This window comes from Siphateles boraxobius, unplaced genomic scaffold, assembly GCF_051911475.1.
Source record: "Siphateles boraxobius isolate OS27281-9 unplaced genomic scaffold, OSU_SipBor_1 55, whole genome shotgun sequence".
In the NCBI taxonomy this organism is placed as follows: domain Eukaryota; kingdom Metazoa; phylum Chordata; class Actinopteri; order Cypriniformes; family Leuciscidae; genus Siphateles; species Siphateles boraxobius.
This window is the reverse complement of record NW_027509181.1, coordinates 8,826,740-8,843,834: the sequence shown is the minus strand read 5'-3', so window position 1 is coordinate 8,843,834 and position 17,095 is coordinate 8,826,740. Positions and strand designations below refer to the sequence as shown.

At 36.0% G+C, this 17,095-nt stretch overlaps 1 protein-coding gene across 2 annotated transcripts in view; it reads left to right on the top strand.

Annotated features, from left to right (window-relative positions):
* Positions 1-17,095, top strand: part of bicc1 (BicC family RNA binding protein 1) — a 116,712-nt gene that overhangs the window by 77,193 nt on the left and 22,424 nt on the right. For both annotated transcript variants that reach the window (XM_077206018.1, XM_077206019.1), the window contains exons 5-10: positions 326-484; positions 3,056-3,109; positions 8,846-9,034; positions 11,309-11,560; positions 13,810-13,941; positions 16,223-16,448. In XM_077206018.1, the coding sequence (XP_077062133.1) occupies positions 326-484; positions 3,056-3,109; positions 8,846-9,034; positions 11,309-11,560; positions 13,810-13,941; positions 16,223-16,448 (1,012 nt within the window). The remainder of the gene's footprint in view (positions 1-325; positions 485-3,055; positions 3,110-8,845; positions 9,035-11,308; positions 11,561-13,809; positions 13,942-16,222; positions 16,449-17,095) is intronic.

Genomic DNA, 17,095 nt, shown 5'->3' with positions numbered 1-17,095 from the left:
ATATTATAACAATTTAAAATAACTTTTTCTTTTTTAATATATTTTGAAATGTAATTTATTCCAGTGATGGCAAAGCTGAATTTTCAGCATCATTACTTTATTATTATTATTGTTAAAAACAGTTGTGCTGCTTAAAATTGTGTGGAAACTGTGATTAAAAAAAAGATACTTCTGAAAGTTCTTTGCCAGCCAAGCAAGTGTCATTAAGATAAATGGGAATGCTAAAGTATAAATAATGGCATAGAAATTACACATTTCACCTTTAATGACATAGCGAGTGCTATGGTACTGCAGTTAATAAAGTCCGACTCTTTTGCTTCCTCAGAGCAACCGCGTGACTCTAAAGATGGACGTCTCACACACAGAGCATTCACATGTCATCGGCAAAGGGGGAAACAATATCAAGAAGGTGATGGAGGACACGGGCTGCCACATCCACTTCCCCGATTCCAACCGCAACAACCAGGCTGAGAAGAGCAACCAGGTGCGGTTCTGACCACACAGCTCATGGAAACATGTTCAAATCTCATTTCACCCCATTAATCAACAGAAAATAAAAGAATCGATTCCTGAAATGTGTGCATAAATAAACATCAACATTTGTAGCATTGTAATATTATTTTAAAGCAATTAAGCACAAGTTTTCACTTACATAATGTGTATTGGTATGCACTTTTGAATTTTCTTGTAATTGGCATTATGCTTAGTAGAAAATCAGTACTGTAGTACAGTATTTTATGTAAATTATCATAATATAAAGTTCAATAAATAAATAAATGAAACAAAAAATATATATATAAGCTTATTTTTAGAGCATCAGGATTATCTATGACAATTAATCATACAGCACTGTCTGCAACAAAATCTCACTACTGTTATATATATATATTACTGTATATATTTGTTTGGTGCTGTAATGAGAATGGGAGTATCATTAAGTGTCATAGATAATCTTGATGCTCTTAAAATAAGCTTCACTTGAATTAAATAAATAAATAAATTCACTACATTCAAAAGTTTGGGGTCTGTAAGATTAAATTTTTTTTTGAAAAGGTATTTTGCATTTATTTGATCAAAGCCGTAAAAATGCGTCTCTGATCAGTCCCATATGTCCCATATCATACTTCCCATATATTGTTATTGTTACAATCTAAATCAACTGTTTATATATATATATATATATATATATATATATATATATATATATATATATATATATATTCAAGTAATTTATTCCTGTGATAGCAAAGCTTTATTTTTAGCCATCTTTTGTAACATTACAAAAGTCTTTACTGTCACTTTTGATCAATTTCATGCATCCTTGCTGAATAAAAGTATTATTATTTTTTTTTTTTAAGTTTATATACAAATATAATAATATTATGTATATTTATTAATTAAACTAAATGGTATATCATTTAAAATAATATTGTTGTTATTTTGGAATAAAATATGACTTGTACATGTTCTTGACAGGTTTCATGAGGTTCACCCAAAAGAGGATCAGGTTCTAAGAAATCAGTTTTAATTTCTAAAATGAAATGTATCACTGAGCTACTGTATAGACTAAGGGAGGTTAAGCAATAGGAATAAAGACTAAGTTATAATTGGATTCGAGACATGTTTTCAGACTTGATGAAGTGGGGAATGTGGAAAATGAGCAATGACATGGCACTCCCTCAGTGTGGGCTCATGTGTTGGGTTTAGAGTGGCTGGTACTTGCTGACATGTGAATGAGACCCAGCTAGGCTAGAATGAAGAAATCTCACCTCCTAGTGGTGCTCTTATGACAACATTTGGCAGAAGGGTATTTTTCATTCATAAAGAATTAGTTCACCCAAAAATGAAAATCATTTACTCACCCTCATGTCCCTCCAAACGCATGACTTTCTCTTTTTTTCTTTGGAGAACAAATGAAATCAGTTTCATTTGAGTGAGGAACAGAGTGAATTTTCAAGCTGATTTTTTTATGTGAAAATATTGCTTAAATAGATATAGTAAATAAATGATTACCCCATAATTTACTCACCCTCAAGCCATCCTAGGTGTATATGAGTTTCTTCTTTCAGCCAAAAAAAAAAAAAAAAGCTTCCAAGCTTCATAACTGGAGTGAATAGCTCTAGCCTGAGATTTTGAAGCCCAAAAAATCGCATTCATCCATAAAAATAATCCATACGGCTCCAGGGGGTTAATAAAGGTCTGCTGAAGCGATACGTTTTTGTAAGAACAATATCCATATTTATAACTTATAATAATCTATAATCTATAATCACTGGCTTCTGGTAAAGGAAGTACGCAAGCCGAGTTCCAGCAGAAGAATGAACTCTGACCCGAATCACGACAGGACTTATCAGTTGACGCCTCTCGTGGTTCAAACAAATACGGCTGGGCAACAAACTTAAGCCCCTCCGATATTTCTCTTTAAAAGTTCTCGTTTTAGACTTATTATTCTAATAAAATGTTTTGATTTGTTCTGGTCTTTTGTTCTGCTTTATCCTCACTTCCGCGTTCGTCAATACATCATGCGTCGGGTCAAAAGTCACTCTTCTGCTGGAACTTGCATTCGCCCATTACTGGAAGCCAGTGATTATAGTTTATAAAGTTATAAATATGGAGATTTTTTTTCTTACAAAAACGCATCGCTTCGCTTCAGAAGACATTTATTAACCTCCTGGAGCGGTATGGATTACTTTTATGATTCGCTTTTTTTGGGCTTCAAAATCTCAGGCTCTACTCACTCCCATTATAATGCTTGGAAGAGCCAGAATATGTTTTAATATAATTCCGATTGTGAAAGAAGGAAATCATATACGCATAGGATGCCTTGAGGGTGAGTAAATTATGGGATAATTTTCATCTTTTTGTGAATTATCCCTTCAAATCTTCTTCTGAAATGAATAAAAATGCATACAAAGAAATGTATGTATTTCTCTTTTTATGTATTTATATATTTTTTATTCAGACCAGATGCATGATTTTCTTGAATCCAGTTCCTTGTTCCTGGTATCTTGTACTCCATGAACATACTTGTGACTTTCTCGTTCCTTTTTTGCAGGTGTCCATAGCCGGCCAGCCAGGAGGAGTGGAGGCCGCCAGAGCCCGAATTCGGGTAAATAAACTTTCATAATACGATTAAAAACGTCTGTGTTTTTCTGAGATAAGCAGGAAGTAGAGGTGGGAGGCTGTTATGTATCTTGGTGGAAGTTGACAGGTATGGCGGGTGTTAACATAAATTATTTTTTTGGATGAGATAAACACATTCCTCAGCATCCCAACGGTAATCCCAGCAAAACAATAAGTAGCATACATCTTTTTCAGGAATGTATGTTTGTAGTTGAAAATCTGGTACTTGAATCAGACCTGCTGCCCTCTGTTGGTGTTTTATAACCATTACTGCTGCCACTTTCCATTTAAATGCCATGGGCACCTTCTTTTCACCCGGCTGTACAGACAAAACGCCGTTTAATGGGATAAAACATAAGGAATAAGAAGGTTGTCATTTCAAATTAAAGCTTTTGACACTCAAGTTCTTGACCTGGAATTGAGTTTTACGTATAGACTGGCTTGATGCGAAACACATGGTGCCAATTGAAGCTGGTTTGAAACTGCCGTTTTAGTGATATCTTGACTGTTTGGTCGGGTGTCGCCTGTGCGCTCCTTCTCTGTCCAGACTCTCTCCTCCGATTTCACCAGTGCACACATGCTTCGTCCTCAGAGAGAACCAAGAAAAACAAACCAAAGCATTCAGACACAGCAGGCTTCCTTAGTATTTGCACAAAGCCCGAGCCCCAATTAACTGGAGGACGTTCTACACCAGAATCTATCATAAGCCTTCACTATTGTTTCAAAAAGCAATTTGTATGAAATGAGCACCTTTGAAAAACCCAAGCCGTTCCATTTTTTATGTCCACAACATATAAAGTTCTGTGGGTAAAATGTAAATTTGAGGGTAGGATGTTAGTGGGGCAGCCTCACTTTTTCTTTTCCTCGTTCGCGTGACCAGAACTGCTCGGAATTCTTCTCTTGACCACCTAATCATCTCCATTTTTCCTCTTTTCTCTTTCAAAGATCTTCACCCACAGTCGTTTTTGTGCTTAATTGTGCCGTTACGCCCATGTGAATGGTATAGGGTGAGCATAATTCTCACACTTAACCTCGAGTTTGACCGTTTGCAATCTCTTTTAAAGCCAACTGAGATTGTTGTGGCAGTTTTTGCAGAATCTCCTCAGACGTTGTCCAACAGTCAGAATTAGATAAATCCACTTTTTACAAAATCTTAATGTTATATAAAGGTCAATGACAAATAACAGTGTCATCCATTGAAAACTCTATTTTAAAACTTAAACAAATATATTAAAACTCTCTTGCCTGGTTTCACAGATGAGGCGTAAGCCTAGTCCCAGTCTAAAATGCATGTTTGAGCTGTTTTAACTGATATCTATAAACGTTTAACTTGCACTGCCATATCTTAGTGCCTATGTTTTTTCTAAGGCACATTTATAAAAGCTACTTAAATGAACTAATTTAACTAAGGCCTGATCCCGTCTGTGAAACCAAACCTTTTTGAAAAATGTTAACTATTTTAAAAAAAAAACGTCATGATCATGAGGTTAAAAAGTATCATTAATTAAAAAAGTAGAAATTTTTATATGTATATATATATATATATATATATATTGCCTTGTCATAAGAAGGTCAAATCATCTAATTTTTTAAGACTACTTTTCTGCACCTTTGCGGACCAACGTTTTTCAAATATTGATAAGCAGTGAAGCGGTTCAAATATTTTTGTTTTCTACAAAATAATAACAAAATATTATTCTAATTTTAATATTTTAAGGAGGTGTTTTCTTCATTATGATACCAAGTTGAATCACCCTGACATTAAATATCAAAATGAATTTTAATTAAAAAATTAAAAACGTTGATCGTAGAAGAGCTGTATTAAAAAATTGTAACATCTTTTCATTGACCCACAAGCAAAATGCTTGTTTCGCATGCTTGTGTGTGAGACCCTGTGTGTTCACACTGTAAAAAAAATCCCGTTGTTTTTACGGAATAAAAACGGCAGCTGTGGTTACCAGAACTTTACCGTCAAAAATACAGTATCAACGTTATTGGTTTTACAGACTTAACGTAAAATTTACAGTAATAAACCGTATTTCATAATCTGATTTAATGTTAAATTACCAACCCATTGAAGTATTAATATCTGTTTTGTACCATTGTAATACACTGACAACCAACAATCACCACAGCAGTGATGAGAGTCATGTGATAAATCAAAGCTTATCACAAGCAATCTTCCAAGAGAAAGTTAATACTATTATACAGAAGCTGCACAGTCTCATTCGCACAAACATTAAACACCATCACGGTAACACACATGAAATTATACAAATGCAATAAACATTAATTTAACAACATTAAATGTGACATAAAACCCTAATGTACATAACTGAATAGAAAAGAACTAAGAAAACTAAGAAGAAACATAGTTATTTCAATAAAAATACATAAAATGTGAAGTGTCACGCAGGGAATTGTGGGAATGTCAATTTACGGGTTTTCACTGTAAATTATACAATGACTTGTTCTTTTTCACTTTCAAAAACTGTAAATTTAACGGTATTTTACAGTAAAATTACATTAAATGTACCGTTAGATCTATCACAGTTATTTACCGTATATAGTAAGGAAACTTTCTGTTAACCAATTAACAGTTTTGCACTGTAGCATTTTTACAGTCTTTTACCGTTAAAATCACGATCATTTTTTACAGTGCACCACATCTTCCTGGCATCTCCCTGTCTCTCTGGATGTGTGTTGTCTGTGAAAACACAGGGAAAGCAAATACAGAAGTTACTGATTCTACAGAAGGTCAAAGGAAAGCTCAGACCGATTGTTTGTAAAAGATCAGAATACAGCACTCCCCTTCAAATTCTTTATTAACAATAATTAAAACAAAAGCACAGGAGGTTTTTGTTTGGAAAGCTCCGCTCACAGCCGATGCATAAGCCTTTGGTTAAAAATAACCATGCTTATGGTTTTAATAGCTCAAGAATGAGGAGAACCATTAACAGAGATGAATGATTGGAATTCCAGAGCTCGCTCCATGACGGATTCCCTGCTCCCAGCTGAAGTTGAACCCAATAAGCATCTCCTTGTCTAAAGGGAGAGTGACTGTCCTGACCACATCTAAAGGGGCAGAGAATGTCTCTCTTTTTGGCCCCCGGTACAGAACATGAGGGTGAGCGAAGCCCCCACAACATATGGGACTGATCAGAGCCGCATTTTTACGGCTTGGCCATTCATTCTGTTTACCAATTCAGTTTGGTTAGGCACTGTTTGCTGGGCCCTTGATGACCCTAAATCACAATGGAATGATGAGAAATTTTAGCTTATGCCGTTTTATTTCTGAAGACTTCATGGCTTGAATGTCGGCCAAATGCCCTATAGTAGTTACTGTTATTCTGACCAGCATTCATTTAGAGCAAACCATGTTGTTTGCTTCTAAAGCCAAGCACACACTATCCTGTCACCCTGACTTGAATTTATTATTTACTGTTGTTGAAATTATTATGTGCAAAACTAGTTGCAGACTTTGTGCATCAGTTACAGTCGCTCTCCTCCTCAACTTAGCTAGAGTCACGAAATTGTGTTCTCACACAAACTTATACAGCCAATTTTTCAGTTGATTCTTGAAGCCTTTTCAACTTTTTAAGCTCTTCCTAGATCCCACTTCCTGCAGCTTTTGTTTTTGCTCTTTCTTCTGACAATTTCATTGAGCGTTGCTCATTGCTCTCACGCTAGTCGGGCAGTGTGGAAACTAGGGGTGCTAACCGATGACCGTTTGACCGATGGTTGACCGTCTCAACGTTAACCGATCAAAGTTGTCGGTAGTCGGTTAAAAAAAAGTGATCTCTAAATTATGCTATTATAGACAGTGGACTAAACGCTACTACAGTTAGCCATCTCATTCCAAGATATTTTTGTGTGAAGTGAACAAATCCCTCACACTCAATTTTTCATAACTAGCCTGCTTGTAGCTACTTAAAAAAACAATAAAAACATTTGGCGCGAGGTCACAGTGTTTGGGTTCGCGCGCTCACAAGGTTTGCGAAAAGTAAAGGCTACAGGCTGGCTAAAACACTGGAGGTTAGAGCCAGGGCAGACGACAGGATGGGAAGCGTGCAAAGAAACGTAGTGTGTGGGACCATTTCACCTAAAAGAATGACACAGTAAGTTGCAACTTGTGTGATACAGTGCTTAAATACAGTAGTAATACTGTAGAAATAGCCTACATTACATCTACATTTCAGTGGTAACAGATAAGGTGATGATGATCATCATCTTTCTTTATTATTGTTAGCACTAACGTTACCTCAAACTAAAGCGGAGTCTCTTCGGAGCTGTCATTTTCTTAAATGAGCCGCTGCAATGTTTCAAATGAGCTTCTAACGCTAGACTAACGGCTTTATTTTCAACGCGATCACCTTGTACCCAAACCATTTCAAAGCTAAGGAGCCATTTGTCCTCCGATTACATACAAGCTCCTCGGCGCCGCGTTTGCGGGACTCATGTTTCGCGCTGTAGGGGATTTTAAAAAAGTGATGTGAGTGGAAGCGCTGCGCCGGAGCAGTGTGTGTGTGTGTGAGCGGGAGGCAGAGAGAGATGCGACAGAGTTGCAAGTGCTGCACATTAACATCTGTCGAAGTGGCCTGTCGGTTTTAGTCACGGCACAGTGATTAGTAATCCCTTGTGAAAAAAGAAGTATCATACTTCTAAAAAGAGTAGCTATTATGGAAATAGTATACTTTAAAATAATATACTTAAGTGTGAACTGAATCTAATGTTTTCGGATACTTAATTGCATGATGATAAATTAAACGTCTTATAGATTAAATGTATATAAAATTAAATTATTTCAACTTAAGAGTGAGTTTTGAGCCACTTAAGTTAGACTTAATACATCTTTATATGTAATTTCATAATTACTTTTATTGTCTTCAAAATATGATTAAAGTGTAGGCTACTGCTGAATGTAGCCTACTGACAAGATTTTAAGGTAAACTAACATATACTTCAGTGTAATTCCAGTCGAATCTTGTATGTCATGCTTTTAAATATAATTGTTATTACACATTTGTAATGAAGTTGCAATTTAGTTTATAGTAAAAAAAATATTGTAAATGTAATATTAAATCACATTACAGTTATAATTATAATCAAGCATTTTACATGTTCTATAGTATGTTAGTCAATGCATCAAATTAAGTGTGCTTCTTTAAATTATTATATTATTTGCCAGTACAGTTGGTTACACTTTATTTTAAGGTTTAATTGTACAGTACTGATTAATATTAATTTACAACCTGTACTTAAGATTGGGGTTTTTTAGGCTCAGTTGCTTGTATTTATGCATAATTTACTGTTTACTATAGTTAATATATGTAACAAGGAAACTGTAAATAAAGTGTTACCATCCAGTTTTAATATATATATATATATATATATATATATAGACTTGAAGTACATTAAAAGTGTGCATTCAACACTTTTTCCACGAGGGACATCTTGAGCTGTTGTGCTCATGTGGGAGATGTGGGTTTGAATCTGTTCTTGCTTCAATCCTTCTCTCTTTCCCCATGGTTTCCTGATTATTCTATCTCTGGTTCAAAAGGCCATTTCTTTTTTGGGAGACTTTTGAAACTCTTTGATGTTTTGACACAGTGTAGATCTGCTGATTAATTACCCATAATCCTTATCTGCCTTCAGCTGAAATCACAGTCTCGGTAATTCAGATATATAACATTAACTGATGGTTTTATTTGTCTTACTTCAGGAGTTACTCCCGCTGGTGTTGATGTTCGAGCTGCCAGTCATAGTCCAGCTGAACCCTGACCCTAGCTCTCCTGCCATCCAGCACATCTCCCAGACATACAACATTTCTGTGGCCTTCAAACAAAGGTCCAGACTCTATGGAGCGACAGGAGTGGTGCGGGGCTCACAGAATAATGCTGCGGCCGTGAAGGTGAGACGCTCATACACTGGCGTACTGTACATGGGGGCTTCATCTCCATCTTTGTTTGTTTGTTTTTCATATAATTGCAACACTTTTGAAATGTCCCAGGGGAATATTCACCAAGGACGATAATTAAAGATATAGTTCTAAAATTCATTCCAAATATAAAATAATAGCTGAGTCTATACCCCAACTATAATGATAACGGCACAGAGAAACTATATCATTGTAATCACTTTCTGAACGATTTTTTTTTCAGCTGCTAAATAATAAAAACATTGACAGCCAATCAAAATTCAAACCATGCTTTAAAGCTCTCAAACTTTTAAAGCGGCGGACTACATAACAGCAGCGCCTGCTAAGCATAAACAGAGCAATTTTGACCACTGGTGTGGACGCTATTAGTTATTGTTATTATTTTTTTTCTTTATATATAGTTATCGTTCTTGGTGTGAACATGCATTTCGAGCTTTTGAAGCTTTTGGGGAGATTTTTGCTTTTAATTTTTAGATTTTCATGGAATAAATGGAGTTCTCAACCAAGCCAATTCAATGTTTCTTTTTATTTAAAATAAATGTCATTTGCATTTTTGTATTTTCAAATATAGCTCTTTATAATTTATTCAAGTTTTTTTCCCATTATTTATCATTGGTCATTTGGGAGGGTTGTGGTTATGTGTTATATTGCGCTTTTAAGTTAGGTATGTTAGGTAAGTTAAGATATGTTAAGTGCTGTTTGTTTATTAAAGAATTTAATCACGAAAATAATGTAATATGTTTATAATTAATACATTTAAAATTAAATGGCTGCTGGGAATGCTTTAGAACGAGCATCTAGTGTGGGTAGAGCCTGTTTTTCCTCCCAAGGAGAATCTTCTTCAATCTCTGGTCTTGAGGAAGAGTCTAGGGCTGGAGTTGTCCTGTGGGCTATTGGCTATGCCTGGTATGTGTTGAGATCTGGGGTGAGGAGGCCATGCCAAAACCGCCTACGAATACGGCCAGAAAGGAACCCCAAAAGAGCCCCTTTGCCTTTCCTCTCTTCCCCTAGTTTTATGGTGTGCTGAAAGAAACTCCCAAATCTAGGCCATTCTCAGGGTCGTATATGCCAGATGGAAAATCAAGAACATAAAGAGGTTCTTGTTTACTAAAACATGCTCCGTCAGTGACAGAAAGTCCCAGTCGTGACCCTTTTTAGAAGGGGGGTTAAATTTGACTTGAGTCCGAAAAAGTGGTCAGTGAGGTATTGGTTAACATGATTTCACCAAGTATAACATGTTCCTGGATCAACATCTTTGTTGATCCTGGAACAACGTTCCAGTCAACCAATCAGATTTGAGGGACAAGTTTACTGTTTATGTCAAGTTTAGGCTTACAACCAGGGTTAGGTGCTTCTACGTCAGTGTTATTCACCTATCATTTCCCTCTGATGTTAGGGATAAGTTATGATAGGGTCAGGTTTAAGGGTAGGGATAGGGTAAGGACTTTTCAGAGAGAAATGTTGTTCCAGAATCAACACAATATGCTAATTCAGGAACATGTTTTACTTGACAAAATCACGGTGACCTGAGGTATTTACCGTTTCATTCAGGGTCAGAAATGAACTTTTACATTAAATTATGGGTAACACTTTATAATAAGGTTCATTAGTTAACTACCTTAGTTAACATGAACTAAGAATGAACAATACTTCTACAGCATTTATTAATCTTAGTTTATATTAATTTCAACATTTACTAATACATTATTAAAATCAAAGGTTATATTTGTTAACATGAGTTAATGTACTGTGAACTAATATGAACAAACAATGAACAGCTGTTTTTGTATTAAGTAACATTAACAAAGTATGTGTAACAAATGTATTGCTCATTGTTAGTTCATGTTAGTTAATACATTAACTAATGTTAACTAATGAACCTTATTGTAAAGTGTTACCAAATTATGTTTACCCCTGAATCGATTTCCGGGGGCATTTTTGACCTTGTAATGGCAATATTTATATCTACCTTATTAAATTTATCTTTGATGGCTTCTATGTCATACTTAAATGTAACCAGTTACTCCAATTAATCAGAATACTATAGACTGTTACAGATAAAATTTGATCAACTTCAACAACTTTACACTGCAAAAGTAGCACAGAAGCTGCATCTTACTTAGCATCATGCATTAGAAAATCAAGACTTAATACTGGTCATCTTAGTAGCATGAAAAACAAAACATTCATTTTAGTGGCATTTTTGCCCCAAGCCCCTGTTAATTTCCACAACTGGTCTCGTTGCAGAGGGGCACAGCGGTGTTACTAGAGCACCTCGCCGGCAACCTGGCCAGCGCCATCACGGTCAGCACACAGCTTGACATCGCACCCCAGCACCACCTCTTCATGATGGGCCGCAACGGCAGCAACATCAAGCACATCATGCAGCGCACAGGAGCCCAGGTCCACTTCCCAGACCCCAACTGCCCGCAGAAGAAATCCACCGTCTACATGCAGGGAACCATTGACTCTGTGTGTCTGGCCCGTCAGTACCTGATGGTGAGAGATTGTTTCCACCGCGTTTGTGCTACTGACAAGAATGACACCTCAAATAATGCAGCATGTTGAGGAGAGGTGTGCTATTATCTCTAAGCAGTCAGACCTGTCGGCCAATAAAATGGGTGAAAAAATTCTACACTTGAGTGCAGTGAATCTTTATTGAATCACTGCAGTGACTGCATACTCATTTTGTATGTCCCAATCTACTATTTATTATATATTATTTAATATTTAAACATGAAAAATAGTAAATTATACCCTCTGCAGACTCTCATGGCTGTGTGTCAAGTTCAATAAATCTCTTAAAATATTAGATAATTTGACCTTTTTTTGACAGTTGATAGTGATTCACCAAAATTGTGGTCGGCCAAAACTGGAACGGTGAAATCATTGTTTGAAACAGCATTTAATAAGCTGTTCTCCGTTGGCACGTTTTGACTGTGTCAGTGTATATTTTTTGGGTTGACAATATCGATTTATCGTTTTTAATCAATCTTTCAGTAAATCTTTTAGTCTATGCTGTAGGCCTGTTCAGTCAATGCATGAAACTTCAAAACTTCACTAAACATTATATGTAGCAATAAATCGCAATAGTCTTTGTGCTTTGTAACTTTTGATATGAAACAAAGTCTTCGCTTTCAGTCATTTTTTATAACGAAATTCATAAATAAATATTGTTTTAACATTCTACAATGTGGCGTGACAGATAACGGCATCTTTCCGGTCATCTTTCTCTTTACTACTAGCACAAAATAAACATGAATGAACATCAGAAGGTATGTTGAAAGATACATGTATCATGTCTCATGTATTTTCGCAATCAGTGTTTCAGCCGCAGAAAGACTCCAATAAACCAGCTTATAAATAATGTACGATTTACATTACATTTACATTTTTAATTAACCTGTTGTCTTCATTCAACAAGTTCTTTATTACAAGCACTTTGTAAATATTTATAGTTCAACAACAAATTAATGTATCATTAAAAGTTTATATAAAACTGCCTTATGTGCAATATAAATATTTATATACAACTCAGTTTTTATTTGAGTTTTGATTATTAAAAGTAGTTAGTATTAATAACTGATTATCAACTGAAATTTCAGTTTTCGGCCAAATTAAATCTTTGGCCTCTGTAAAAAATAAAATATATATTTTGGTGCATCACTTGATGAAATTTACCTAGAAAGTATATATGATACCAACATATATTATCACTTTTTAATTATGATCATTGTAAAATTAGATAAAAGTTTTTCTTTTTTTTGTGTAAAAGTCAAGGTTTAGTTTTCTCTGTCTTGGACATTTTTCATCTTTGGCCCAAAAATATCTAAACCATTAAAAGATAATACATTTAATTTAGAAGAAAAATTGTAAAAGAAATTAGGACTTGACTTGGGCCATTCAACGGGCACCTAGCAACCACCAAGTACACCCTAGCAACAACCCAAAACACATTAGCACTTCTTGCGAATATCGTCAAGCCAAATTTTGCACAAGCGAACACTTACTTCTTCAGAAAATGTGAAGATTTTGTTTCTTTCTTCTCTCATTTTCATCTTCCCTCAAGCCATTAGAGAAATAGTGACTCTGGTTTGTCTCATTATGTGGTCTCCAAACAACACAGAAGAATATAAAAGTGACAAATGCAGGGGCACCAGAAGAACCATAAAAACACAATGCTTGTGAGGAACACACAAGTGGAGAAAGCTAAATAATTAGCATTTCAACGCTGCGGTCCTCTCTGGAGACAGATATTGGCCCGTCTGTCCCCGCAAACCAGCCCAGTCCTGATTTAAACACGCAGCAGGAGGCCAAGGGAAGAGACACTATTCAAGAATAATTTATTCATGCTTTTTGGCTCGATTTAGAGCCATTAAGGACATTTTTAGCATTTACAAATAAGACTGTCATAGCAGGCTTTCCACCACACAATCTAGCCTCTAGAACTTTTCCTGCATATGTTGCAGTTTCTTCACTGCCTGCTGAGTTGTGTCAGGAGAGGAAAAAGAAGGTCAAGGACCAGTAAATGAAAGCCTTACTCCTAGAGTACCTGCTGCTGTTTTTCTTTTCAACATGAGAAGTAGGTGATGGATCACTCCTGAATAACTGTAGCTCTGCTGCTTTAGGACTGAGGCCAACTGAGTCCTTGAAACACTTAAAGTTCGACTCAATGAATGATTTACAACAGTGTAGAAAAACTTTTTGTTCATTTCTCTTTTTTGCCTTTTTCCTTGTGCTTTCTGCAGGGCTGCCTGCCACTGGTGCTGATGTTTGATATCAAAGAGGACATTGAGGTGGAACCAAAGTGCATTACTTCCCTAATGGAACAGCTTGATGTGTTCATTAGCGTCAAACCAAAACCCAAGCAACCTAGCAAGGTTTGCAGTGCACACTCACCCAAACCTACATATACCACGGCGGACACCATATGTCTACATCACACTCTGAGCTTTTCTCACAACTAACATTTTTTTTTGGAGCCATTTTGCTATTACTCTCAATTAACCTGTTTCAAGGTGATTTTTAGTGGATGAATGAAGTCAGTTCTCCTCAGTTGAGGAACCAGAGGTGTAGTTCATCACACTAACTATCAACACGATCCAATAATGTTTGACAACCAGAATGTGTCTAAATACTTCATTTTAGCTACTTATATTCTTTTAAAAAATGTGCTTGTATATATTTATTTGAAAAAATGCAGCATTTTTTTATACACTACCTTTCAAAAATTTGGGATGAGTAAAAAAAATATAAAGAAGTTAATACTTTTATTCAGCAAGGATCTGTTAAATTTATCAAAATGACAGTTTAAATTAATTACAGACATTTATAATTTTACAAAAGAATTTGAATAGATATTGTAATTTTGATCTTTCTACTAATCAAAATATCCAGAAAAAAACTAACACTGTTTCCACAAAACTATTAAGCTACACAACAGCTTTGCCATTACATAAGTTAATAATGTTTCATAATATTACTGTTTTTGCTGTATTGTTTGAGCAAATCAATGCAGACTTGGTGATTTCTGTTTTTTAGTGCCACCATGTAAGACACTTTGAATCAGATCAAGCATTAAAGCCTAGTTCTCACAGAGGCTCAAAATGAAGGCGCCTTAGTCTTGTAAAAGTAATGTATGGAACATATAGGATTTGTGGGTGGCGTAATACCAGGATGTGGAAACTGGGAATGCTTAACATCCTTGGTCATGGTCAATGGTGAAATCCTATCCTGTGTTTTAGGCTGAATGGCAGCACTGTAAATTATCAGTCTTATAGCAAAAACCTCTGTTTTTTCCATTTCAGTGATTTGTGTTGATGCCTCCAGCTTCTCTTTTTCATTCTGCTAATAGTTTGCTACAGTAGTAGCCTTGACTAGTGTATACAGCACATTTATAAGGAAGGAAGTACATTCTATACCAATTGAGACGGAAAAAAATGAGGACATGCAGAATTTCAGTACATACCAGGAAACCCCAGATTCATTTCAGTTCAAAGAGTTCACCACTAATAGGCAGATCTTTCCAGCCTCATGATTATGTAAGTGGATCTCTAGAAATAAAAATACCATTGATGTTTTGAAATACAATAAGAGTTTGATGTACAATGAAAACATACTGTACATTTCAGAAATCAAAACATCCTCCTCAGTGAACAAAGACCATCTATTGAAACTGTTTAACTCCCTTTAAAAAGAAAAGTACATTATACTCATAATGATGACATGCTGCACTACAAAGACAAAAGGCAGTGACTACACCAACACTAGAACTTAGAACATTTTTAACAAAATGTGTAGTTAAGGACCATTCACACACGACACAAAACTTGAAGGAGTGAATGAAAATGAGCGAGCAAATTCGGACAGCCGTTCAGCGTATATCAGCTGTACACTTGGTGGGATAGAATGAGTGAACTCGATTACGTCCACTATGATTTCGGATTCCACTACAAATGGCTGTCCTCTCAAATAATGCCCTACTTGAGGGTATAAGGGGAGAATGTGGATTCAGCCTTAGTCCTAGTAAAACCTTGATTAGCTGGTTCAGGTGTGTTTAATTGGGGATGGAGCTAATCTCTGCAGGACCGTGGCCCTCAAGGAGCAGGATTGGAAAGCCATGGCCAAAGCAAACTTTCAGGAAAAGTTAATACCTTCGAACTACCATTGGTCCGTGGCGACGTAATAATCTATCTTCTTTAATGTGGAATTATCGAGGTCAGACGTCTGCAAGTAAAACATGATGTGACTTGACTGGAGAGCAAAATTGCAGAGCTTGTTCAAACATATCCCCATCGTTATGACCAGATGCTTTCTTAACTGCTGTTTACTTACCTCTGTCATTTTTGTTGTGCATTTATTTTGTTATTGAGAGGAAAGCGCGTAACATATATATTCACCTAAACGCCGCTCTCTGCAGCGTGGACGTGTCGGGATGTTCTCTAACATATTTCGACTTCTTTTTACCACACTGATTGAAGAACTTTGCTATGAGTATATTGGGGTCTTTATTGTCTTCATGAGAACTTATTGTCTTGTTCTGCTCTGTCATTTACTGTCATTTCACTGACAAACAAACACTGTAATAATCAAATATAGTGCTTACTAGTGGAAGGGAGCTGATTTCTAAACTATAAATCTCTTTTTTCTGTGGGCTGTCAGTCAGTGATAGTAAAGAGTGTGGAGAGGAACGCTCTGAACATGTATGAGGCCAGACGCTATCTATTGGGTTTGGAGAGCAGCGGTGTATCAGTCCCCACCAACACCTGCTGCATCAGCAGCAGTAATGGTGGCAGTTCTCCGTGTATCCCTGTCCCACCTCCAGCTCTCAGCTGCCCCGTGGGGCTCGACATCTTGGCCTCAGCCGGCCTCGGCCTCACCAGCCTGGGTAAGACCACAGTGAATGTATGTTATGGTGACTATAGAAGTACATTCAAGTCTATAAATCAGCTTGACTTCAATTTTCATGAATCTATTTTTTGTGGATTGACTAGAATATACAATACAATGTTCAAATGTTGAAATGCAGGTCTGTGAAAACAATACAAAAAGTTAGTTGGGCATTATAAGCAACCATTAGGCTTAGCCTTCTGCATGGTCCTAAAGTTGTTGTTACACGTCCGTGTATTTCGACGCAAGGGCAGGAAAACCTGTCACTCTTTTTTTGTAACACTTTAGTTTAGGGTTCAATTCTCACTATTAACTAGTTGCTTATTAGCGATATTACTAGCAATGCATATGACTAGGATATTAGCTGTTTAATTAGTACATATAAATACCTTATTTTGCATGACCATATTCTATATCCCTTAATCCTACCTAATACCTATACTTAACAACTACCTTACTAACTTTTAATAAACAGTAATCAGGAGTTTATTGAGACAAAAGGTGTAGTTAATAGTGAGAATTGGACCTTGATCTAAAGTGTGACCATTTTTCTTCCTGTTCAAGAACCCATTTCACTTGGATATACATCACAATAGGGAAGAAAAAGTATAATGCAACTTATGTTTCATGCCGAATATAAAATTT